This window comes from Bombyx mori, chromosome 12 (assembly GCF_030269925.1).
Source record: "Bombyx mori chromosome 12, ASM3026992v2".
In the NCBI taxonomy this organism is placed as follows: Eukaryota; Metazoa; Arthropoda; class Insecta; order Lepidoptera; family Bombycidae; genus Bombyx; species Bombyx mori.
The window spans coordinates 12037492-12064386 of NC_085118.1; the positions used below are offsets into that span (position 1 = coordinate 12037492).

Below are 26895 nucleotides of genomic sequence, written 5' to 3' on the forward strand. Positions count from 1 at the left end.
ACTTTAATGGGAAGTAAGTAGGTATATTGTTATGTGCAAATATGATATGATTTAGATGGGTGAAATCTAAGACAAGTTCGTCCTTCTAATTTGCCAAGTAAACGATATGATGATTTTTAAAAGTTGCTACACTGATTTTATAAAGTTGTTGTTTGTCGCGAAACATAAAGATATGGCGTAGTTCAAAGCCATCAGCCCATTTCTAGCATGCTAAATGTTATCGTATTTTGAGTACGTGTTTTTCTTAGACTATTACAATCTATTCTAATTGTTTTGCTGACTCTAAAGTCCGTAACATAATACCGCAGCGCACCCCAAGGAAGGTGCGCCGCACCATTTGAATCACTTTCGCTTCAGAGTGTTTCAAATTTTTAACTTATCAAGGGACCGCGTGAAAAAAAAACACCTACAGAACATTTATTCATTAATTACAAACGTCATTCCTTGTGACTTCCTCTCTAAAATCACTTAATTATTAAATATTTAACAAATTTACAATAGTGTTTTACTCACTGCGGAATAAAACTATTTTATTTAAATACTTCCGAAGAGATTTTGTCGGTAGCCTTTTTCCCGAAATATCTAAACAGAATGTCTAAATATGTTTTGATGACATATTTTAAAGTGGTATTTATGATTAGTGTCATGATCAATAGATTCCGACCGAAAAATGGATTTTTCGGATGAGGGCTCCATAATGAATTTAAATACATATAGATAATAGTTTTAGGACATCGACTTTCTTGAGATCCTATAAAATACGTTTTAATTATTATTTTTGTATGTTTTAAGCATGATAAATTATGAAATTTTATATAATCAATCATATTAAATCGATATCATAGTCAATAAATAATGTACAACCCAAAACAGACGGCCGAACTGACGTGACAATGACATTTGGCGCGCTAAACATGGCGGATTTTCGGCCTCATAAGACGGAGACGGAGATATTTACGTATATTCATGTTTCATTTTATGTACGCACTGAAATACTGTTATATTGTTTTCCTGCGAGTTAAAGTGCTGAGGAAGAACGAGATAGATATATGTTTATGTATGTGCCTTCAAAATGGGTGCTATTTATATAAGCAATTGTACGTATAGAACAATATGTCGTGTCCCTACTATATAGGTCTATGGTGATTGCAATGAAGTAGGAAACCTATGATTGACGGTCAAATATTGACACTGTCACTGTTCTACTGACATTTGACAATACTGTAGTTTACCTTTCTTATTAGACGGGCAAAAGAATCCCAGCAAATCTTTGAAATTTAAACCGATATTTATTGAAATTTAATACAAAATATGAAGATTGAAATTCATAAAGGGGATTGCCCACTCTCCATAGTGTGCTAGGCCCAAGGTGGACATTAAATATTACTATAAAAATGGACTGATTCCAATTCTTCACTTCAAGACTTCAACTAAAAATGTTTCGAATTTTATGTGTAAGTTTTTTTTAAGTCGAAAACCTAGAACTGTGACTATTAAGTAATTTTTTTATTATTATTTTGTTTCTTTTTAGATCACTCTTTTGGCGCTAAGTACATTATTGATAAATACGTCTGCCCAAGAATACCTGCCTCCTAAAGTTGGGCTGAAGAAATCTATAGCAGAACCAACGGTATGTTATTACATGAATTGTTAATGAAGAAAGAAAAAAATGTATTCTTGGCGCATTTTCCGAAGCTCAAATTTTGTTTTATTTTTACTTTTGATTGCTAAGATGGATGGACGAGTTCATGGCCCACCTGGTGTTAAATTGTCACCTGAGCCCGTTGACATCAATCACGTTACCACCACCTACCTTGAGACACGAGTGCTAAGTCTCAGTTTTTACAGTACAACCGCTGCCCCGCCCTTCAAACTGAAACGCACTACTGCTTCACGGCAGAAATAACCGGAGTGATGGTATACTTGCGGGCCCACAAAACGCCCTACCACAAATAATTACGCAAATTACACGATGTTACACCTTCAGCGTTTAAGTCATTCCTGAATTTTTGTTTAGTATGTATGTATTTCATTCGAAAAATCGGTACCTGCCTTCGGGATTCGAACACCGGCACAGTCGGATCGCTCGATACGAACGCACCGAGCATCCTTTAGGCCTTGACGACTAGCTCAATTATAAGTTTGTTATTCTCATTATACTATTTACGAAATTCGCATATTCCGATGTTTTCAAAATTCCGTCGTCCGCGTACCACGAAAACCCATAGATACAACAAATTGATAACTTCTGTCCACCTTGGAGCTCACAACTCTACAGATTGAATTTTAAAAAAAAGGCTATTGTATCCAAACTGGAATGCAGACCGTTCTGAAAGAGAAACACCTAAGCGTACCTTGATTCGTCTACCCATAAAGCTGATTAAATTTGATTTTAATCAGCTGCCAGCCAATTACGATTTTGCGTACGACGTGCAAGATAACGCAGTCAGCTTAGACTTCGGCCACAACGAGAAGAGGAAGGACGATCACGCGTCCGGCTCCTACCACGTGCTTCTCCCCGACGGAAGGACGCAGCTCGTCGAGTACGAAGCCGGACCAGACGGATACAAACCACAGGTGCTATATTTATTCAAACAGTAGCTCACATTTCGGTCTTTACGGTGTAATCTGTACAAAGTAAACACTACCTTTTGGGGACTTTTTGGCGGTAACGCGAGGAGTGAAGATGTGTGATTTGTTTTATTTTGTCTATTTAGTGTTTCTTCAGGTTTAAATGTGTAATAACGGTTGCTAATTAATTGTTTAATATCTGTGAAAGTGCACAAATGTGGGAAAATAAAACAAAGCCGCTGGACGTAACTTCTCGGGATCCTCCAAAAAGTGCACTGAAAAAATCTCAGTATAAATGACCACCATTTTACTGAGATTATTTCCGATAGAGGCACCCGTCACGCGCGGACGTGCTCATCGACCACTCGATCGCCCGGCCTTTGTTCGCCCGGCTTTTGTTAGCCCGGCCATTGTTCGCGCGGCCTGTGTTCGTGGTACATCTGCCGACTAAGTGCTCTTCCTGGAAGTTTTTATTTGTTTTGTTTCCTTTTGTTATTTCTGTGTTCGTGGTACATCTGCCGACATACTGTCTTCCTGGAAGTGTTTAATTGTTTTGTTTCTTTTTGTTATTTCCGTTTTGTTGTGATTTTTCTTTGTCCTGCAGTAATCGTGCCGCATCGCCACCTGTGTTCAATAGAACCGCTCAGGTCCGAGAAGTTGGGGCCTCGCCGCAAGGCGAGTGTTTTCTAAGACCCAGGGTAGCCCCACCTGGGCACGTAGACATCATGGACGCTGTATTTGCGGAATTTCTCCGGCTTCGCTACCCAAAGCTCACTTCCGAGTTTCAGGCCTTCAAGGCCGATCACACTGCGAGCCCTCTCGTGGACTCCACCGAGGTCACTGCTCCTGCGTCGCCTGTACCTGCGTGCAAAGCTTCTGCATCGAGCACCGCAGCCTCCGTCGTGCCTGCCGTTCCCGCGTCGCCTATACTGGCGAGTAAAACTGCTGCGTCGTCCGCCGTGGTCACCGTTCCAGCAGCGCGATCATCCGCGGCCTCCGTCGCGCCGTCCAAAACACCTACTCGTAGGTCACCTGCGCCCGCCTCCTCGTCCTCCGACTCTGACTCGGAGATGGAGGTCGACCTCGCTCCCGCCTCATCGACGGATGGATTCACCCTGGTGCAAAAGGGTAAGAAGCGTGCCGCGGAGTCTCGAGCTCCCGCGGCCGCTAAAATTAGCAAAGCCGCGAACGCGTCGCGCCCCCGCCCTCAGACTCCCGTTGCGCCTCCAGCCCGTGCCACTCCGTCGCCGCGTCCGGTGGCACAAAATAAAGCCCAGACCCCTCCCCCGGTAATCCTTCAAGAGAAGGCAGCTTGGGAACGAGTTTCCCTGGCCCTTAAGGCCAAAAATATCAATTTTACGAATGCCCGTAACCTCGCGAACGGCATTCAAATTAAGGTTCGAACATCCGACGACCATAGGGCCCTCTCTTCTTACCTCCGTAAGGAGCGTATAAGTTTCCACACATATACGCTCCAGGAGGAGCGCGAACTCCGTGCCGTTATACGTGGCATCCCTAAAGAGTTGGATGCCGAGCTCGTCAAGGCCGACCTTCTCGAACAAGGCCTACCGGTTAACTCCGTACACCGCATGCACACAGGCCGCGGAAGGGAGCCATATAATATGGTTCTCGTCGCCCTCCAGCCTACCCCCGAGGGTAAGCAAATATTCAACATCCGAACGGTCTGTAGCCTTTCCGGAATCGCAGTCGAAACCCCACACAAGAAAGGCACACCTAGCCAGTGCCATAACTGCCAATTATACGGGCATTCTTCCCGTAACTGTCACGCGCGCCCCCGATGCGTCAAGTGCTTAGGCGATCACGCCACGGCCCTATGCACTCGCGATCAAAAAACCGCGACAGAACCGCCTAGCTGCGTCCTGTGTCGAACACAGGGTCACCCCGCAAATTACCGCGGATGCCCCCGAGCCCCGAAAATAAATCGCCGCGTCGCCCGCCAAAACCGCCTCCGAGCTTCCGGCCCAGACATCAAAGCCTCGGCACCCTCTGTGTCGCAGGCTAAGCCAGCGTTCGTTCCGGCGCCGGTGCCCAGTGTCTCGGCCTGGGCGAAACCGCTGCCGTACATGAACACGGCTACAACTCCCTCCTCCGCGATTCGTCCCGCCCCCGCGACTCGTCCCTCTCCCGCGACTTGCCCTCCGACCGCGTCCGACAATCTCGCTTTAGCGATCGACTTCTTTCAGTCGATCAACTTTGAGCGCGTTAACGCTTTGGGCGACGCCATTCGCTCTGCCTCCACTGCACAACACTTTATCGCCGTTGTGCAAGAATACGCCGACGTATACGCGTCATTAAATACGTACGTCCTCCCCTCACTCCGCCGGTAATCAATGGCGTATATAAGTAGAATAAAGCCCCTATCCGTAACGATAGGATTTTTTAACGCTTACGGTCTCGCAAATCAGCGTGATCAGGTTTCTGACTTTTTGCGTGACCATCAAATTGATATCTTTTTAGTGCAGGAGACCCTACTTAAGCCCGCGCGCCGTGACCCTAAAATCGCGAACTATAACATGGTCAGGAACGACAGGCTCTCTGCTCGTGGTGGTGGTACCGTCATTTACTATAGAAGAGCCCTGCATTGCGTCCCACTCGATCCTCCCGCGCTCGCTAATATCGAAGCATCAGTGTGCCGAATCTCACTGACGGGACACGCGCCGATCGTTATCGCGTCCGTTTATCTTCCACCGGATAAGATCGTTCTAAGCAGTGATATCGAGGCGCTGCTCGGCATGGGGAGCTCTGTCATTCTGGCGGGCGACCTAAATTGTAAACACATTAGGTGGAACTCACACACCACAACCCCGAATGGCAGGCGGCTTGACGCGTTAGTCGATAATCTCGCCTTCGATATCGTCGCTCCGCTAACCCCGACTCACTACCCGCTAAATATCACGCATCGCCCGGATATACTCGACATAGCGTTATTAAAAAACGTAACTCTGCGCTTACACTCGATCGAAGTAGTTTCAGAGTTAGATTCAGACCACCGTCCCGTCGTTATGAAGCTCGGTCGCGCTTCCGATTCCGTTCCCGTCACGAGGACTGTGGTGGATTGGCACACGCTGGGCATCAGCCTGGCTGAATCTGATCCACCATCGCTACCGTTTAGCCCGGACTCTACCCCGTCTCCTCAGGATACCGCTGAAGCCATAGACATCTTAACGTCACACATCACCTCGACATTAGATAGGTCATCGAAACAAGTTGTAGCGGAGGACTTCCTTCACCGCTTCAAATTGTCCGACGATATTAGGGAACTCCTTAGAGCTAAGAACGCCTCGATACGCGCCTACGACAGGTATCCTACCGCGGAAAATCGTATTCGAATGCGTGCCCTACAACGCGACGTAAAGTCTCGCATCGCCGAAGTCCGAGATGCCAGATGGTCTGATTTCTTAGAAGGACTCGCGCCCTCCCAAAGGTCTTACTACCGCTTAGCTCGTACTCTCAAATCGGATACGGTAGTAACTATGCCCCCCCTCGTAGGCCCCTCAGGCCGACTCACGGCGTTCGATGATGACGAAAAAGCAGAGCTGCTGGCCGATACATTGCAAACCCAGTGCACGCCCAGCACTCAATCCGTGGACCCTGTGCATGTAGAATTAGTAGACAGTGAGGTAGAACGCAGAGCCTCCTTGCCACCCTCTGATGTATTACCACCCGTCACCCCGATGGAAGTTAAAGACTTGATCAAAGACCTACGTCCTCGCAAGGCTCCCGGTTCCGACGGTATATCCAACCGCGTTATTAAACTTCTACCCGTCCAACTCATCGTGATGTTGGCATCTATTTTCAATGCCGCTATGGCGAACTGTATCTTTCCCGCGGTGTGGAAAGAAGCGGACGTTATCGGCATACATAAACCCGGTAAACCAAAAAATCATCCGACGAGCTACCGCCCGATTAGCCTCCTCATGTCTCTAGGCAAACTGTATGAGCGTCTGCTCTACAAACGCCTCAGAGACTTCGTCTCATCCAAGGGCATTCTCATCGATGAACAATTCGGATTCCGTACAAATCACTCATGCGTTCAACAGGTGCACCGCCTCACGGAGCACATTCTTGTGGGGCTTAATCGACCAAAACCGTTATACACGGGAGCTCTCTTCTTCGACGTCGCAAAAGCGTTCGACAAAGTCTGGCACAACGGTTTGATTTTCAAACTATTCAACATGGGTGTGCCGGATAGTCTCGTGCTCATCATACGGGACTTCTTGTCGAACCGCTCTTTTCGATATCGAGTCGAGGGAACCCGCTCCTCCCCACGACCTCTCACAGCTGGAGTCCCGCAAGGCTCTGTCCTCTCACCCCTCCTATTTAGCTTATTCGTTAACGATATTCCCCGGTCGCCGCCGACCCATTTAGCTTTATTCGCCGACGACACGACTGTTTACTATTCCAGTAGAAACAAGTCCCTAATCGCGAAGAAGCTTCAGAGCGCAGCCCTAGCCCTAGGACAGTGGTTCCGAAAATGGCGCATAGACATCAACCCAGCGAAAAGTACTGCGGTGCTCTTTCAGAGGGGAAGCTCCGCACGGATTTCCTCCCGTATTAGGAGGAGGAATCTCACACCCCCGATTACTCTCTTTAGTCAATCCATACCCTGGGCCAGGAAGGTCAAGTACCTGGGCGTTACCCTGGATGCATCGATGACATTCCGCCCGCATATAAAATCAGTCCGTGACCGTGCCGCGTTTATTCTCGGTAGACTCTACCCCATGATTTGTAAGCGGAGTAAAATGTCCCTTCGGAACAAGGTGACACTTTACAAAACTTGCATAAGGCCCGTCATGACTTACGCGAGTGTGGTGTTCGCTCACGCGGTCCGCACGCACATAGACACCCTTCAATCTCTACAATCCCGCTTTTGCAGGTTAGCCGTCGGAGCTCCGTGGTTCGTGAGGAACGTTGACCTACACGACGACCTGGACCTCGAATCTATACAGAAATACATGAAGTCAGCGTCGGAACGGTACTTCGATAAGGCTATGCGTCATGATAATCGCCTTATCGTAGCCGCCGCTGACTACTCCCCGAATCCTGATCATGCAGGAGCCAGTCACCGTCGACGCCCTAGACACGTCCTTACGGATCCATCAGATCCAATAACCTTCGCACTAGACGCCTTCAGCTCTAGGAGCAGGCTTAGGGACCTCGGTAACCGTACTCGTCGAACTCGACAAAGAGTTCGCCGTGCAACCTAACCCATGAATCAGCTCGCTGAGTTTCTCGCCGGATCTTCTCAGCGGGTCGCGATTCCGATCCGGTAGTAGATTCATTCGCGAAGCAGCTGCTCTTGAGCTGTTAGGTCTCCTTCGGAGGCGCTCGGGTAGCTGTTAGCAAATCCCACCCCTCCTGGCTGAGCCTTTGCTCGCCCACCTGTCCTGGTGAAACTGGAAAGGCCTCCGGGCCACCAGTAATCCTTCAATCATAAAAAAAAAAAAAAAAATAAAAAAAAAAAAAAAAAAAATACTGAGATTATATTTCATCCCATTTTATTTTATTTCATCCCAGTTAATTAATGTCTCAAATTAATCATCTTCATTTTATTTCATTTCTCTCCATATTATCATTTTTCATAAAAATAAGAATATAAATTAAAATAAGACGTAAAGATCTTAGTTACCAGGTCATAAAATCCCATAAAAAACCTTTTGATTGACTCGGTGGTGCGATAGGTAGTTAGCGGCTCTAACTGTTGCGACGAGGGTCGTGGGTTCGATTCCCACACCGAGCAAACATTCGTGTGATGAACAGATTTATTTGCTGTTTGTCTAAGTGTTGATTTATCTAAATATGTATAAATTTAAACGTATATAAATATGTATGTCTGTCTCTGGGACCCATAACACAGGGGATCCTAATTTAATGACTGTGCGTGATTTGTTCCGGGCTTTTTTTTTTCGGAATTCGTTCGTTGTAAAAATATTCAAAGACACACTATTCTCTAACTTCCCTTCAAGAAGCTTTATAAAGCCTGATTTTATCATGTTGATTAGTGAGAATCGCCTTATACATTCACCGGCAGCTTCGTTTGTCATATGACGGTATGTACAGGTACCTAATAATAAAATTACGTATTGTTTTATTCACAAGGTAATGTACATGGGTACGGCCACGTTCCCGGCAGCAGGGTCCGGTGATAAGTTTGATGGTTACCATTACAACGCGGCCTCGAATCGCCAGAGCGTGAGGCAAATAGCACCACGAACTCCGCGTCAGCCGTCTACCCAAGCACCCACCGCACAACAATCGTCCAATAACGCCACACAATGAGAGATCTTTGACACGATAAAATCGAATTAACGACAATCGGATTATGATGATATTTATCGACAGTAAATCGAGCACTGAGAGGGTATTTGGTATAAACGACACTTTTGCAACTTTACAGTAGAACTACCACTCACCATCAGGTGGGCCGTATGCTCGTCTGCCTATATGGCAATAAAAAAAAAGAACCGTTTAAAGTTTAAAATTTTGGAAAAAAATCCGCTATTTGAATGGAGTAAGCTTTGAAGTTCAATTAAAATCATTGAATCGTTGATGCTAATACCAAATGAAACGCACCTTTAATTGCAAAGAGAAATGTCTCTTAAACTAAATAGCCTTTCATCCTTCGTAATGTATTTTACTAGAAAAGTTTTTGTGTCAGAATTAAATGTGTCATAAAGCGCAATGGAACGTCAAATATTTTGTATTATGTTACATATATAATGCTTCTTTTAAAATTGTGTAAAATTGACAGTATCTTTATACATCCGTGTTATAATTCTGTACCTATGTTTTTACAAAATTAAGAATATGGTAACTGAAATCGGAACGAATATTCGTTACTGTGAATGAAACTAAATACAAGATTGTTTTACGAATAATGTATGTTTAAGTACTTACCTACTATCAATGTAATAATATTAAATTGTACAATGTAGGTGTTTGTTTTTGTATCAAGGATTATTTCTTTTGTGAATAAATCATCACACCAATGTCACAGGTTTTTTAATATGTATAAAATTGAAAATAAAAATATTTCTAATATTTTTCGTTTTATCAACTATACGACATACGTATTATATTAGAAAATTTAAACATTAAAACACTGTAGATTCGCATTTGGGATAGTCATTAACATGTTATTATTTTTATATATTAGGGTAAAATTTTTGAACACTAATTACAATATGACGTTTACATATAAAGAAGCATTATTTCATACTTGTATTTTATTTGGCATCGATATACTTTCGATTATTACAAGTAGGTACACTACACATTAACATATCTTTGGGGGATATTATGACATTTAGCTTAATCCTATAATACTTTGTCATAAATGAGATAAATCGGACGCTCATTTCGAATTTTTTAAAAATAAAATAAAAACACGAGAAACATTCCAATGCTTAAAAATTCCGAAAAGTACCCTATTAATTTAAAATTAAATTTTAAGTATGATTTTTTTTAAATTAAAATTTTAAGTATGATTTTTTTTAAATTAAAATTTTAAGTATGATTTTTTTTAAATTAAAATTTTAAGTATAATTTTTTTTAAATAAAAAATTTAAGTATGATTTTTTTTAAATTAAAAATTTAAGTATGATTTTTTTTAAATTAAAAATTTAAGTATGATTTTTTTAAAATTAAAATTTTAAGTATAATTTTTTTAAATAAAAAATTTAAGTATGATTTTTTTTAAATTAAAAATTTAAGTATGATTTTTTTTAAATTAAAATTTTAGGTATGATTTTTTTTGCCTACCTGTCGCTAGTAGTTTTCGACAGATTCTAGCTTCACCGAACGTAGGCGAGCTCACAGGGCTCACCTATGGAGCCTTTGCTAACATCTGTCCTAACACGAGCTGGCTTTTTCGCTGAGTTATTTTGTAAGTATCGTCTTTGTAATATAATATTTTGTGAAGCCACAATACAAAATTCATGAGTAAACAAACCTTCTGAAATAGTTCAACTATGATATTTTATTGATCTAGTTCTATTTACAATTATCGATTGAAATCGTCTTTGTAATGTAATATTTTGTGAGGCCACTTAAATTCACAAGTAAATAAACCTGCTAAAATAGTTCACCTGAGATTTATAATGGTCTAGTTCTTTTTCCCATTATCCATTGAATCAAATTTAGAAACTGATAAAGATAGGTATTTGGACGTAATGACTCAACAAAGGCAATATTTAAAGTAATATTATACCCAAAGTATCGATTTTGGAGAGTGCTTCTCTTAAACTCAATTAAGAATCATTCATAGTTCATCGTTTTGGCACGTTAATATTTCCACTGGCGCCAAGCTCTCTATACCATAGTTAAATCTACCTATGAAACCTATAGTATACTAGGTACCACTATTTTCAGCGGCATATTACATCAATTATTTATTTAAAAGAATTTTCACAATAAATAATTTGTAACCACAGAAATCTATAATAATTGTGTTGTTACTTAGATATCCGAGTATTGTTAGTTCTTTAAGTAGCATGTAGTATGTCGATGTTCTGGTCGGGCCAATGCACGCGTCTGTGCGTTGAAACTGTATCAAACCCAACATTATCGAATGAATGGTAGTCCTTTTGCATACTCATTTCGGCCAGATTACGGTACCTGAAAATGAAAATACATAGGTGCCTTCAATTCTAGTGTAATCAGTAATAATACAAAAGGATATTTCCGCGCAACACCAGGGAACTTCTCGCAGCACATGCGAAGATCTTCTCGTAACACAGGAGAAAATTTAAGATTGATGACTTAGCTGAGGTTTTTATTCAATAAATTAATTTAGGTATTTTTTTTTCCTACCTACGCTGATGGTCTTGAGATATATCCAGATCCATATCAGCGTCACCAGGCGAGTAGGTGAGCTCATGGGGCTCAAACCTGACGTTGTTGCTAGCACGAATCCTAGCAAGAGCAGTGTTTCGCAGAATTTACCTCCGGATCGGAAACCCGACCCAATAAGAATATCCGGCGAGAAATTCAGTGGGCTGTGTCTGTAGGTTAATTTACTCGCCGAGCCCTTCGTCGCAAGCGACGGGTTCGACGAGAACGATGACTGGTGCTTGGGGTACCTAAAAGCACCGTTAGTGGATCGAGAGGATCCGAAATGACGTGTTATTAATTTAGCGCTAACCTTTTGACTAAAACGCAGCAACCAAGTAAGAGCAGTAGTTGTACGGCGAGCCATGTTAGCGCCAACGCTACTAACAGCAACTCGTGGACACATACCACGCCATCTACCGGACGAGACTCCTCCGCTGCTTTGAGAGAGAGAGAGAGAAATAGAGAATATATTTTATTGCACACCAAAACACAATTAACATTAGAAAACAGTCAACAAGCAGCATATATTTGTACAATAAGCGATCTTATCGCTAAAAGCGATATCTTCCGTTTAATTTATAGAAATTTTGGGAAAGATAAAGATATAACAGGAATGTTGCGATATACTACTAGCAATACATTATTATAGAAAATCTAAACATAAAATAAATAGATATACTGGGTGTTAGGGGACTGCTTCCGAAAACGAAGACAGACAATAGTTCTAATGACACCTTTAATGATAGGAAGAAAAAAAATATCGACCCTGATTTAAAAAAAACATAAAACGTTTTATTAGCATTAATTACGCTCCATCATGTTAGTATAGATAATTAAACGATAGTTTCATAAAAAATACATTAATTTACTATAAAATAAAACAAGCAATGAAACACAAAATCAAAAACAGCTGATGCTAACGAACGCCCGGGCGCGACTTTTCTTTTACACGCACACCGGCGCGGCGTGGCGTGGGCGCGGCGCTGATACCGCGCTCCCCAAAATTTACAATTTACAGGTACAAAATGTTCGTTTTCGGAAACGGTCTCCTAACACCCAGTATACCGTTTACATATTACTTACATACTAGTTAATATTTTAGTGCATTAATTTATTAACTTCTGTTTTATTTACATTTTTAATGCTTAGCTGGGTAATCAAGAGGCCTACCTGGTGGGTAAGTTATATTGAAGCGTGAAAGGCTATTGTTTAAGCGGCATTTCGCTTAATATGCAACATTTATCTTTTATATAAAAAACACAATGTTTTAATTGAACTTCAAGTTTACTCAATTGAAATAGCTGAAGAAGCATTTTTGTTTTGATATTTTGCCGAAATTTAAACTTTAAAATGGGCTCTCTTATTAACTTGTAGAAATGTCGCGTAAAACTAAATAGCTTTTCACCCATCGATATTAACTTGTAGACATCACAACGCGAATACCGTTGAGAAATGAGGTTCAAGCCACAATTGTGTTATGTATGAGCTGTTCCACCCAAAAATTTTGAAGGAATTACATAGTAAATTGATGATATGGTGTGATAACTACCTATGCGGGATTCTTCTCAATCTATCACTAATATAATTTAAGGTATTTATCATCACTTAGTTTCATAACTTCAATACTGACGGTACTATCCTACCTGTTTGTGCTACGAACCTATCTTACGATTGAAAGTGGGACAACCGTCGTACCAATGCACTTCAAACGTCAATATTATGTCTTTGGAGGAACAACCACATCCACGTTGATATATCTATCAGTTCCGATGACTAGTTAACATTAGGTGAGCTATAAACTGGTAATCAAAAGCGGCCAGTATTCTTCATTTTACACACAGCTTCTTCAGACAGCTTTATTTTACAAAATAAATTCCAAATGCTGTTCACATTGCAGATTAAATAAAAATTGCGGGTATTTAAAAAAATAAGTATATGTTAATAATCCATGTAAATAGAACGCAAAATTAAATCCTAAATGAAAACTTTAATCACGCTTAACATTCCTAAAAATTAATTAGCATTGAATTAACTCAATCCAATGACGAGGTTTAAATTTTACATTAGATTGACTGACAGATCTAACCGTGGCTAATTACCGCGCATTGAATTGTAAACGAAGGGAAGTATTATGTATTTAAACGCTACAGAAGAATAACTTCGAAATATGTACATAATGCGAGTTATTTGATTACTGCTTCACGGCAGAAATAGGCAGGACGGTGGTACCCACCCGTGCGGTTATTATATTATAATAAATATCGATTACTTCGTAAAGTAACTCACGGTAGCTTGACCGATGATCAGCCCTGACGAGTGCGTCAGAAGACTGAATGCCTTTAGAATCTACGGCCAGCTCTAGTTCAAGTGTCAAAGGGTCGTCGACCCCCATGTGGCACACGCGTGTCCCTCCCTGCGCCACGACGCGACCCTGCTCCGTGTCTTCGCTGAAGTACGTGACGTTAGCATCACGAGTTATCCTGCCTATATTCTCCATGCAATCTACCTGAATAAATAAACCCAAATTATTATAAAGTTGTTCTTCTTTTGCTTGAAAATCTCAAAAAAAAACCCCGACGTAAATTCGCAATTGTTATCATTGGTACAGACGACAGGTCGCGCAACTGCGCCTATACGTCTCGTTAAAGGAAACTATTGTATAAAAGAAAGTAAAAAAATCTACATTTGTGAACGATGGTGGATGATAATTTAGATAAAGTTAGCCTGTTCATTCCGTGAAAAAAAGATGTAATAACTAGTGTTCTAGTCTATAATCTATTATTCTTCTCCCCTCCTTATCTACGTGCAACGGTGATCGCCGATCATTGCTGAGGTTTGTCGAAGCATTGACGTTATACGCGTTGGATTTAAATCGAATTATCTCAATCTCGGAAACCGAAACCCCACATTTTGTCACAAAATTAATAACAATTATTGATTAGTCTATTACAGCATTAAATAAATGGCATTGAGCCGAGTAGCCAGACCTTCGAAGATCAAAGAAAAATAGAACGTAATAAGGATATGGCACCGTTGGAAATCAAGGTGTGAATGCACCATTTCCAACAGCAATACTTTCTACCTCAGATGGTTACAAGTGTCGTTAATGAGATTGATTGTTCTTGGCCAATTATGCTTTTTATCATCGCCTAACAAAATCAACCTATAGACCATTTCACCACCTTGAATACCTAAGAAATTTGCCAAAATCAACAGCAATTCAAAAGCGAAAAGTCGTAGGTGTGAAACATGACCAGACTTTTTTGTTTCGATTTTCATTTATCATTTTTTTTATATTACTTGACTTTTTTATTTGACTTACAAACTATAAACTTATTAGAACGACTAGTATTCATAGCTTTGTAAATAAACAATCTTTCTCATTTACATTCAAGTAGTAGTTGGCGTACTACCTATATTTAATAATAAAAGGTTTCAAGTGCCCATTACAAAGTATTTATTTATAATACAAAGGGCAGAAAATGGTACGTACCTTTTCGCATTTGTCTTCACAAAATCTCACCATGAGCGCGAAGCGTACGATGTGTGACGTAGGAAAACGGAACGCTTTGAACCGTACACTCAAACGCTGGGTCCCGTCCAACCAGGTACGAGTAAATGCCGGGAAATCCACCTTTGATTATTAGGAAAAGATAAATTCTTTTATACACGTCAGTTATCGACGAAGTTACGGGTTATAGCCATAAACGCTAGAGATTTTAGAGCTGAAGTGTCGTCAATTTTTCTTTTTAATACCCTTTTATTAGCTTCAGACGTATATATGTGTGTAACGGAATCTTTGAACGTGATTTTGACCCCCTTCAAAATGTCGGATTAACTCGAAATTTGGTATATTTATTAAGGACCGATGACAATACAATATTAAAAGAAAAATTAAAAAAAAAATTAAAAAATTTAAATTCAACTAAAAAATTCAAAATAAACAATACTTAAAAAAAACTAACAAAATACGCTTTCATAGAATAGAAAAAGCAAAGAATAGAAAAAGCGTGGAGTGCTTTTCAGGATATTATCAAAATAACCCTTCTACTCATATCTGTTCATAAAATATTTATAACTACTGATACCATGCACTCCACGCTCTTTTTACAATAAAATCATTTTTCTTACACTATTTTTAATTCGATTTTATTAAAATTTATTTTCAATTTTTTAGTTAGATTTTCTATAAAGGCGTATTTTGTTAATCTTTTTGAACTATTATTTTTCTTCTACAGATACATAACATTCATTAAGGGTAGGTATGTAAACTGTTGTTACTGTTCCCGAAATGCAACTCAGTCGGAGCTCGTAATGACAGTAAAAAATTTTTTTAATGTACATATACTACTAGCTACTAGTTAAATAGTATATAGTATATACTATTTAGTGGTATATGATAGTAGTATACTATAGTATTATATAGTATAGTAGAGACAGAAGTACAATGCGCTGGTCAGACCAGATACTCTTTACTCTCAACACCTCAATCCACGCAGCCGCGGATAGGCAGGTCTGGCGCAGAATAGTCCCGGAGAAAGTTATTAAGAGAGAACAGCATTGAGGATTATCGACACAAGAAGGAGGAGGAGAGATACTTCTAGTAATCAAGGCAAATATTATTTTACGTTTACTTCCAGTGTCATGTTTCGAGACGATCCCGCTACCTTTATATCGCCTAATCCATCATTCTTACTACTTGGAATTATTGTGTTCATGCAGATTGCTTTTCTGGAGATCGTTTTAGACAGGTATTAATACCCTGACTTTCCCAACACGGTGTTAACCTTATAGCCTTTTTCAAACAAGATCATAAGTCGCTTGGTTGTGCTATTATGACTCTTAATGTCTATGAGCGATGGTTGCCATCGGATGTATCATGTTCTATCTGTCGGTTGTAGAGGTAGCTTACGGCTTCAGAACGTTTGCTCACCTGACCAGTAGGACAGCCTTTACTGTCCAGCAATACAACAGAGCTGTCGCCGAGGCGAGATGAGGCCACTAAATAATAGGGTTGAATCTCCGATGTATCTGCCATTAAGAAGATTAGTTTAAGTTTAATTTGATTAAGGATTAAGTTAAATGTCCACGAAATTAATCTTCGAATCTTATACAATTGAGAAATCACAGGGAAAATTACAGAAAATTCTAACCTTGTTATTGATAGGTAACTTTTAAAACCCTATAGACATTTCGTAGTCTGCTTCGAGGCATGAAGCCAAATCTCGAGTACACTTGACAACGGCTATTCCATTCTTCAAACCTACCTGCTTCGTTCAGGACTTACAAAATGCTTTTTACAAATTATGAATTCATGATTCATTTTTACCACACCACGGTATGTACAATAGCATTGACTTAACACGCGTTCAAAATTTCATTTGACTAAAATCAGTTGTGATTTTTTTTATTGCTTAGATGGGTGGACGAGCTCACAGCCCACCTGGTCTTAAGTGGTCACTGGAGCCCATAGACATCTACAACGTGAATACGCCACCCACCTTGAGATATAAGTTCTAAGGTCTCAAGTATAGTTGCAACGGCTTAACTAAAATATGCCAAATGATACAAAACAAATGTCAGTTTGAATTATAAGATCAGTAGTTCAGTACCAGTAGTCTCAAGCCTCAATTCGAGTGGTTCCCCGAGTGAGACGGCCGCGGACGGAGGCTGCACGGTTTCCGCGCGTACCACGTACAGCCTCAGGGGAGCGTTGCCCCCCACCACCGCACTCGCCGCTCCGGTCCACGATTTTCGACCGGAATTCGTCGCTGGGGCCCGTCTAAGCATCGACATAATATATATTTTTAACGATTAATAATTATACAGTACTAGCTGTACCCGTCCGCTTCGCTGGGCATTTAAAATCTATCTCTATATATAAAAATGAATTGCTGTTCGTTAGTCTCGCTAAAACTCGAGAACGGCTGGACCGATTCGGCTAATTTTGGTCTTGAATTATTTATGGAAGTCCAGGGAAGGTTTAAAAGGTGAGAAAATATAAAAATGTTGGTTTCCCAAATAAATAAATAAATAAAATTGTCGTTTAAGCCAAGTTGGCTTTCACGTCTCAGTGTGTAATAATATAATTCTTAGAAGATGTGTAATAATATAAACCTTAGAAGGTAAGTTCTTACCCGTTATCAGTAACAGCGAGCGTGGCGTCTACATGTGTGGGTGTGCGAGGTCCAGGCGAACATCCCACACGAACCCATCTGTCTCCTGCCGTCTGTATTATGGGATTGTTCTGGATCATAACCATTACGTACGCCATTGTTCTAGGGACGATAATTAAGATTATAGGACGCGAGAAGGTTTTTTAACTGGGAGCGTGTACCCGAAGTATTTCTATTTATGCATAAAAATATGTGAAGTTATATTTTTTTCCTAAATTTTCGCTGGTAGCCTAAGAGGCTTTACCAACTACGCCCGGACGGGTTAGTGAGCTCACGGGCTCAACCTGAGAGAATTTGCTAACACTAGCCCTAGCAAGAGCATTATATGTTAATAATAATAATAAATAATAATAATAAACTTACTACACGTAATAAAAACTAACATATTAACTCATAGCTACTGTATATTACTTGGCCAAATGCCCGTTTATACAGTTCTACCGGCTCTATTGACAGACTGAACTGAGAAAGGGAAAACCTATGAATAAAAATAATAATAATAAAATCATTTATTGCCTTTCACATTAAATAAAAAAAAAAGGCAAAAGGAGGTGGCTCAGCTAATGCTGTTCAAGGTCGATAAATCGAACAGCGCTGATTTTCAGTCACCCCCGTTTCCCTTTGGTTCATTGCGGGAATGAAAGCTAAGTACGGGTGTACAGACTTAGAAAATGGCATAAACTAGTATAAAATTAAGAAAAAACAAAACAAAAATCAAATTAAATGATGAACCCGAATACAAAGCATACATAAGCACACACAGTAATAAAAACCTGTGGGTAACGAAACAACAAAGAAAATAAAATAAAGCACGTTAATACTATTACTGGTAAGCAACATAACATTTACACTTATTTACACTTACAGAACACTTATACATGTTCCGTTTCATGTCCCGATATAGGCAATAATGTCTAGCTTTTTTCTGAGACACCTATGCCTCCCGGTTTGTAGGGTCAAATAGATTTCAATCGTAAGGTGGAACTCAAGTTTCAAAGTTGACCACGAGCTATTTACCAAATTGAGAAAGAAAGATTTTCCTCACCTATTAATGACACCGGTAGGTCCATTCGAGATTCCGTATGCAAAATTAACGTCACATTCTCCGTGCATCGGTAACGTCAATTTGACGGGACCTCCCTTCCCTCGCGCCCCGCACTGCTCCCCTTTCCCCGGGACGTACATACGACCCCGAAAAACTCCGCGCGGCTTGTATGTTATGTTCAAACCCTTGTTGTCGCAATCCACGCTTACTTCAAATGAAAAAAATTTCTACTATATACCAATATACCAATTTTTCCTATGAAATACGTATTTAACAAATGTTCACGATTGATTTCCACAGTGAAGAAATAACATCGTGTAATAAAAATCAAACCCGCAAAATTATAACTGGTGATAGGACCTCTTGAGAGTTCGCACGGGTAGGTACCACCACCCTGCCTATTTCTGCCGTGCAGCAGTAATGCGTTTCGGTTTGAAGGGTGGGGCAGCCGTAACTATACTGAGACCTTAGAACTCATACCTCAAGGTGGGTGGTGGGATTTACGTTGCAGATGTCTATGGGCTCCAGTTGTTGGGCTGTGAGAACGTCCACCCATCTATGTAAAAAAAAAACATACGTACATGTTGTCCATATGCTTGGTTCTTCTTAGTAGTGAATAGAGGGAAAGTAAGAAATTAAGCATAGTAATAATAATAGAAGGTAATACATTTTGTCAAGAAAACTAAACAAATATTGATAAGATGACCAGGAAATGGACTAAAAATAGTCGTGGAATCATTTTTATTTAAAACAAGTACACGTCATCATTATCAGGGCAACAGAATAAAATGAAAAATTGCCTATATAATTGCATATAACAAAAGCCTTATAACTGTTTAAATAACTTACTATTCAAACATATGACCCGCCTATAATAGGTTGCACCTGACGTTTTCCGAAGCAGCCAAGAACCAGTAGTAACAAGATCTTCACTGTGCAAGTCGCAAATGCCTCGAACTCCACTTTTCTCTTCCTTCGAGATCCAACTAAATCCTCGACATATGAACTTTTGTTCCGTTTCACATGCTTTCTTGCACTGTATTGAGGGATCATCACATTAGTTTGTTTTTATTGGATTTTTATTTTCTAGACGGGTTAACGAGCCCTCGGCCAACCTAATCTTAAACGGTTACCGGTATCATACTTATTCTTTTTTCATTGTTATCTTTTTTTTATTGCTTAGATGGATGAACAAGCTCACAGCCCACCTGGTGTTAAGTGGTTACCGGAGCCCATACACATCTACAACGGAAATGTGCCACCCACCTCGAGATATAAGGTCTCATCTATCTTTAATCATCTTTCTTTAATCTTTAATCATTGGTACCCTATGGGGCAATTTCAACTACGCGTGAACGGGTATATTTTTAACGAAAGTTCAACTACGCGTGAACGGGTAGGTGAGTTCAAGGGCTCAACCTGAGAGAACTTGCTATCACTAGCTCAAGCTAGAGCAGAGCTTCGCTGAACTGGATTGGAATCGGCCCACTGAGAAGATCCGGCGAGAAATTTAGTGGGTTGTGTCTATGGCCTAGGTGACTGCTACTTGGAGAGCTTAAAAGAACCTCGAGTAAATCCGGAGGATCCGACAAGAAATGTTTTGGGTGACCGCGGCTGGGTCGGATATGATGCCGATTTAAATCTCTCATGTAGATCGGAAAACCCCCATTAATCCTGTGTATATTTTATGAACGGGATTATCCTCGGCTTGATTTTCTTCTACATTTTTCATAACTTAGCCACATCTATTCATCTAGTAACAGTAAAAAATGTGTAATTTTAAAGCCATCGATTTAATTTAATGTTTTCTCGATGCCCATTATCAGCACGAAACACGACTTAGACTTCTATTGACCTAAATATTCCATTATAATTTCTACCGTCATTGCTTGAATATTTTTATATGATTATTCTTAGATGGGTGGACAAGCTCACGGCCCACCTGATATGAAGTGGTTACCGGAGCCCATAGACATCTACAACGTAAAACCCACCTTGAAACATGAGTTGTAAGGTCTCACTTTTAACAGTACAACGGGTGCCCCGCCCTTCAAACCGAAATGCATTACTGCTTCACGGCAGAAATAGGCAGGGTGGTGGTGCCTTCCTGTGCGGACTCACAAGACGTCCTACCACCAGTAATTATGCTAGCTATGAATTTGCGTGTTTGGTTTTACAAAAATTATTTTAATATACTGGTCCCTCAATGAGGCAACTTTCAGATATTAAGCTGAAAAGAACAGATACTACCCTTTTATCTTAGCCAAAAGGCCGAAAAGCGATAAAAGAAGCAAACAAATTCAATTTGACGAATATTACCAGGGTACTGTAGGAGGGCTATGTTTTTCGAGTGTGTACAGTGTACATATGTGCATATGATTTTTCGGCATGAACAGCCTGCCTTTTTTACGGATTTCAATATATCCCTTCATATCTCTCGAGCAATTTAGCGAGTGAACGAACTAATGACGTGCCTGATGTTATGTGGTTGCCGGAGCATAAAGACATACCCTTAAGACATGAGTTATTTCTCCAGATTTATATCAGCTGTCTCTTACAAACATTTAATTCAATAAAATACCTAAATAAAACGAAAAATTTCATCGAAAATAAGCGAATCAGGCTTTTTTCTTTTTTATATGCTATCTGCCGATACATATGTAACATAATAATATGGCCCACTGCAGTAAACTAATTAACATATATTGTGAGTATGTGACGTTACAACACTATTTATCTATGCTACGATCGTTATGCGCTCATAAAATGAGTTATGTCGTGGTTATGGCACAGAGATAAGACCCCGCATAATTTTATTATAATGAACCTACAAGTTAAACGTGAACGATGCTAAAAAAATATATGGGGAAAACACTGTGAAAAACAGATGTAATTGACTTAAACACATAATGGACGTGCCTCGTCTTTGGTGCGATTCTTCAGTGTGAATTCGACGTGTCTCAGCGTTTGATTGTTGTATTCTTCGTATGAACATCTATCTATTTTTATTAAATCTGTAAATATAAATTTATTATTGATTTATGAAGATGCGTTATTAAATAATGACCTTCCTTGTGAGTGCAATAAAAACGTACTCACAGTCATGTTTACATTGATTCTCGATGTAGAATGTATAGTAGTTTGATACTCTGTAAGATTCCGGTTCAGTGAACTTATCCTCGGCGTTGACGAGGCAGCTACCGACTGTTGAATCTGCCGCTTGTATCAGCTCCGCGTTGAACGACCCGTCTGGTCCCACCCATTGGCCTGAACTATAACGTAGGATAGTTGATTTTGCAACACAGACCAGTGTGCTTAGTGCGAGCTTTTTAACGTTCTCGATAGCGTAAAAATTAACTCAATTTTGTATGCAGAACAGCGCCTCTAGCGGCAAATGTATGCAAACGTTCAAACTCCATACAAATTTGAGTTAACTTTCACGCTATCGAGAGCGTTAAAAAACTCGCACTAAGCATTCAGAGGTGGCTGGGCGCAGGGTGTAGGTTGCACACGGGCGCAGCGATATTAGGGACTTGACACATTAAATGAACGTGTTACATTTGTACCAATTCCATTTTGACCGCGCGCTTACTAGAAGCGCTAGGGAAATGATTGCACATGGGCGCTACATTTTTTTTAATGCCCTTGCTGGCAGACGAGCATACGGCGCACCTGATGGTGAGTTGTTACCGTCACCCATGGATCTCAGCAATGGCAGGGGCAGAGCCAGGCTACTGCCTACTAGAGCCTACATAGGATAGAGACGCCATTGACACGGAAATCAGCTGTTCCTTCATTATATTACCATTAAATTAAATTCAATATAACATTTTGCAGTTACAAATAAAACAGTTCAGAATTTTAATTATTTTAATCTTGAAACTTTCGTTAGAACGTCAAGGGCGATTAACGTTTTTCAAATTCATGAAAAAGCAATACAAATACGTAAGCCTCAATTCACAGGCCTTGATATGATTTTAAATTAAAAGAATAAATGTTTTTTTCTAACACGTCGCCGAAGTAACAATTGACTCTGATATTCAACTCGTAGAAAATCCATTCTCTCGATGTTAATAGAAAGTGTTATGTTTTTACATGTATCGTCTGATTCTGACTTTAACTTACAGTCGACACGAAGCATTAACAACAATAGTAGTGAATACAAACAGGCTATTATAAATTAATACGCAGTTTAGATCTGAATACATGGATGATACCATTTTTTTATTACCACACACATTTTCTCATTTGTTGCAATCTTCTTCTATATTACGGGGATCGGAAATATACATAGTTAAATTAAATCCTATGTAGAAAATTTATTAACTGAGTAAGAAGTAAGATTTGCAAACTTTATTTGAAACTGGTGGTCCATTCCGTAGGGCGTAACACATAAAATTTTCTGTCAAGAAGCAGTTTGGCATTTCGACAACGCTATCGAGAATTAAACTTTGTTTCAAGATGAATGGTGTTATTCCCGTAGTGATCCGAATCCAATAGCCACTAACTAACACCAGTCAAAGCGAGAGTCCGCTCACTTGTGCCATAAAAATAATTTCACATTACCTTATTAAGGAATAAACTTTTTTTAATTTGATTGTACGGAGTTCTCGGAAAATCCCGTAATTGGAAAATCCATTTAAGTTATATTACTTACCGGTATGAAGTTCTACGGGCTGAAAGTATTGAATCGTAGCAGTCTTGGATGGTAGAGTTTGGTAACACCTTCACTGCGCTCTCGGAATGTAGATGGTAACCAGGAGTACTCTCTAACGCCCACCATTTCGTGGAACATTCTTCGGAAACTAAATTAAGAACATATTTCAATTTAGAAATATAGGATAGTATGTCAAGAATTGCGTATAGAATAATATTCAATTTAGATATGTATAGACATTAGAATAATAACTCGAGCATATTTAGAACTAATGGTAGTTTAGTACCGATGTTCGAACAACACATATGTATTACAGAGGGCTCCGACATTAATGTACGCTGTGCGTGTTGAAATTCACATCCGTCTCGCCTCTTATCTACATAAATATTAGGAAATGCGTGTTTTTCTTCGCATTTCCTTTTGATTGTGTTTAAGATCACGTAGCTTGTGAAATATAGTTTTACGAAAATCGTAACAACTAAGACCCATTGGCTCTCCCCCTCTGGTTATCCATCTTCATCGCGTATTGACCAAATATAAACACTTTTACTACGCAGCTTTTTATTTTTCGATTTTCAATAATATATTGACGATATTGTAGTAATCCCTTCGTAACTATACAGCCCTTTACGTGGTGCGACACGCACTTGATCGATTTTATTTTGATAATTCTCGTTTTTACTCCAGTACTCTGAGTAAATTATCCCAATTTATATGAATATGAATATGAATAATGTAATGGTATGAATTAGAATATACTCTACTCTACAGAGTGTAAGGGAGCCGTCTCTGAAGCTACCAGTAATCAACTAATTATATAATATAAGCAATTTGTATACTTATTGACATCTAAACTTAGAAAATAATAATGTTTTCGTAACTTCATATGTATTTCATAAACCCGAAATGGAAAGTAAAAAACCCATTCTTATTATTTTTTTAACCGACTTAAAAAGGAGGAAATTCTCATTTCGACAATATTTGTTTTATGTACTGTACTACGTCAGAACTTTTTTTAGGTTAACAGATTTTTGATTATTTGAAAAATGGCCCTTCTCCTGGTGTACCATTTAAACTTTATCAAGATCTAAACATTCGTTTTTGTGATATCCTTAATAAAGTAGATTTAATTGACTTCGAATTCATTGAGGATATTCTCATTTTATATTGTTGAATAAAGTAAGTTTTCTCTTTTGTTACAATTTGGTATTATATCATATTTTTTATAATCTACATAAATTTACAGTTTTAGAAAGATCTAAAAAAAATCAATTTTAAGAGTATCTTAGGCAGACCTATAGGTAGTATCATAAGTAGACTTCAATACTTTAAATACATACCATGCAAGCAAATCTTTTTAAAGTACGTGACATCGTGATCAGTTCTCAAGTGGGGTTCGGGAGTATTAGCTACCCCGACACAATTTCCTTTCCCGTACGCGACGACCACTGCGGCGCAGTCCTCCAGTTCTCTGCATTGAGCTAAACAAGCTCCAACAAGGGAATCTTCTTCGCCGCTAGCCGTGTAGACGAACACTGGCGGCGCTCGCTCTGACGTCACTCCGGACCATCGCACAAATGTCACCGACCGCCCGTCGCTGCACACTTGGCCCGCAACTGATTAACATTACAATATAACAAACGTAAAACAATATGTTAAAAACAAAAAGCACGGCCATCAGTTAAGTGATGTGTAAAAACGGCAGCACAGTATAAAAAAAAAAAAACAAGTCGCAAACACTTTTTAACTTAATACCCGTTTGACAGTAGTGACGGTTTGTAAATTGATCCAAAATTACAATTTGGAATGTTTTTAATATTACAAAAAAGATATGTTTTATCGATTTTACAATGCGTTAAAAGTTCTGGCGTAAGTGCGGAAGTACACTTTCTGACTACATCTCGTATTCTGTTAAAAAAAGTATTTTGTCGTTTGTAAGACCACATTAAGTTTGAGTGGCCAACTCATTAAAAAAAACGATTGTGAGTGGCAAAGCCTGTGTTCGGAGAACTGTCTTCCTGTGATCGCACAATCTAACCCGGTAACGGCTGTGAACTCACACGGCTTAAGACCACCATCGAACTTTTTACCATCGCGGATAAATCCTACGTTCCGATTGGGACAGGGTACCCGTTATTCTATTACAATTAAAGTCTCCTCCTCAAGTGTCAGTCTCCTCCACGGTGACAGTATTCATGTCTATAGACTCCAGTAACTATTGAACATCAGCTGAACTGAGCTTGTCAGCTCGTCTACGCTAAAACAAATATTCATGACTCATGCATACAGAACGAGCCATATTCGAGTCTATGTTCATATTTATTTGATGACAATTCATATCGAGAAGTCAGAGAAAAAATTTCAAAATCATTCAGAATTATCAGGTGACCACACCCGGTTTGAGAAGCCATAATCTTAGCAGTCATGAGTACTATATTATATTTAGCTTTCAATGTAACTATTATCAGGAGGCCTATAATATAAGCCTTCAAAAGGCCTATAGTATCAAATATCGGATCTGAGACTCTGTGTTAATGTGGTAAATTTTCTTGTATTGTTTCGAATGTCTCATGGCATCAATATGGCTATGTATATTTTACAAAAGTACAGTTTACAAAAGTAAACAATTACGCATTACAAAACCAGCTTACCTGAAGAGCATAATGTTAATATTACAAAATAAATAATTTCGTTTGAGTTCATAATTCCTGATAATCGTCAGATTGCTTGAAGACTTCGTGTAAGTAAAACACTTCGCACAATATGAACCATTATTTAATAGTCAGATTTTGAGGAAAATTCCGGTAATCGCACAGCTTATAATTACGACTATGATTATCGTGATTTTCTTGATACACTAGGAATTTTCAATTTGATTTGAATCTCTCACAGGGCACTAGTAGTTTAAAAGGGTAACGAGTCTTCATCAAGATCACTTGTGTAACCCCCTACGGAAGGCTCTACGCGGAACATCTGAACAAACATTACAAATGCCTCTATAAATATTTCAAATCGTTCGAACTGTAATGTTGAATCGACGTAAGTTTGATTTCTATTACCAATTTTAAATACACTGTTGTTTTTATACGTATAATTACGTGAACGGCGTAACTTAGAATTGCGGTGCACTAATAATGCGATGCAAGTCGATATGTTGCGGGCAAAACGCGGCTACTGGTTCACAAGTTGCAGTTGTCATGTGGTAGCTCCCCACTACGCGCTGCCATACGTACTCTACTGCGACCTTGCAGTTCATTATTATGGGCTTACAGACTACAATTTACAATTGAGTGACGAGTCAACGACAAACGACGCTGATAATGACTATGTCACATCAATAAAGACGTATTTTGCAATAACGGGCCATGCGGGATGGATAACACAAAATACTACGTATGTACGGAAGTGTGTTTACCGATATAACCGTTTATTTCGATACTTCCACCGATTGTGCAATGAGTCGAAATTGCTGAATCCTTAATCCGTCCGTCTCGTGAATAACGACTTGTGTAAGACAGGAAACGGGCGAGATAGGTGTATCGAAGTTTGCTTTTTCAGTCTAGGAGACAATGAGCAAGGAATGACTAATTGAG

At 39.6% G+C, this 26895-nt stretch overlaps 2 protein-coding genes and 1 pseudogene across 3 annotated transcripts; 1 reads left to right on the top strand and 2 right to left on the bottom strand.

The window, feature by feature from the left end:
- The first annotated feature begins 1436 nt into the window (after positions 1–1436).
- On the top strand, positions 1437–8871 carry CPR139 (cuticular protein RR-2 motif 139). Its single transcript, NM_001173161.1, is given in 4 exon segments — positions 1437–1454; positions 1532–1630; positions 2401–2577; positions 8692–8871. Coding segments are annotated over 4 exon segments (474 nt in total).
- Positions 8872–9577: 706 nt separating this feature from the next.
- Positions 9578–26495, bottom strand: LOC101747119 (uncharacterized). Of its 2 annotated transcripts, XM_062671550.1 has the most exons (15): positions 26362–26495; positions 25954–26275; positions 24643–24918; positions 23303–23450; positions 21745–21917; positions 21565–21659; positions 19495–19681; positions 18646–18853; positions 17562–17702; positions 17037–17206; positions 16358–16455; positions 14918–15058; positions 13711–13930; positions 11735–11861; positions 9578–11208 (listed from the first exon to the last, which is right to left on the bottom strand). In XM_062671550.1, the coding sequence occupies exons 2-15, from the start codon at positions 26003–26005 to the stop codon at positions 11076–11078; spliced, it is 2169 nt and encodes a 722-aa protein (XP_062527534.1). In that variant the 5' UTR covers positions 26006–26275; positions 26362–26495; the 3' UTR covers positions 9578–11075. The 2 variants fall into 2 exon arrangements, with proteins under 2 accessions (XP_062527534.1, XP_012546144.1); XM_012690690.4 differs by lacking the exon at positions 26362–26495 and having other exon boundaries at positions 11735–11858; positions 25954–26331.
- On the bottom strand, positions 20799–20928 carry LOC119629330 (U2 spliceosomal RNA; annotated as a pseudogene).
- Positions 26496–26895: the final 400 nt, after the last annotated feature.

Bases quoted from the DNA above. Each gene is read 5' to 3' on its own strand.
- LOC101747119 (XM_062671550.1), bottom strand. From the start codon at position 26,005: ATGAACTCAAACGAAATTATTTATTTTGTAATATTAACATTATGCTCT. The intron at 24,919-25,953 runs GTAAGCTGGTTT...AATGTTAATCAG, and splicing joins ATTAACATTATGCTCTTCAG to TTGCGGGCCAAGTGTGCAGC. The intron at 21,918-23,302 runs GTAAGTAATATA...CCTACGTTATAG, and splicing joins GCCCGTAGAACTTCATACCG to TTCAGGCCAATGGGTGGGAC.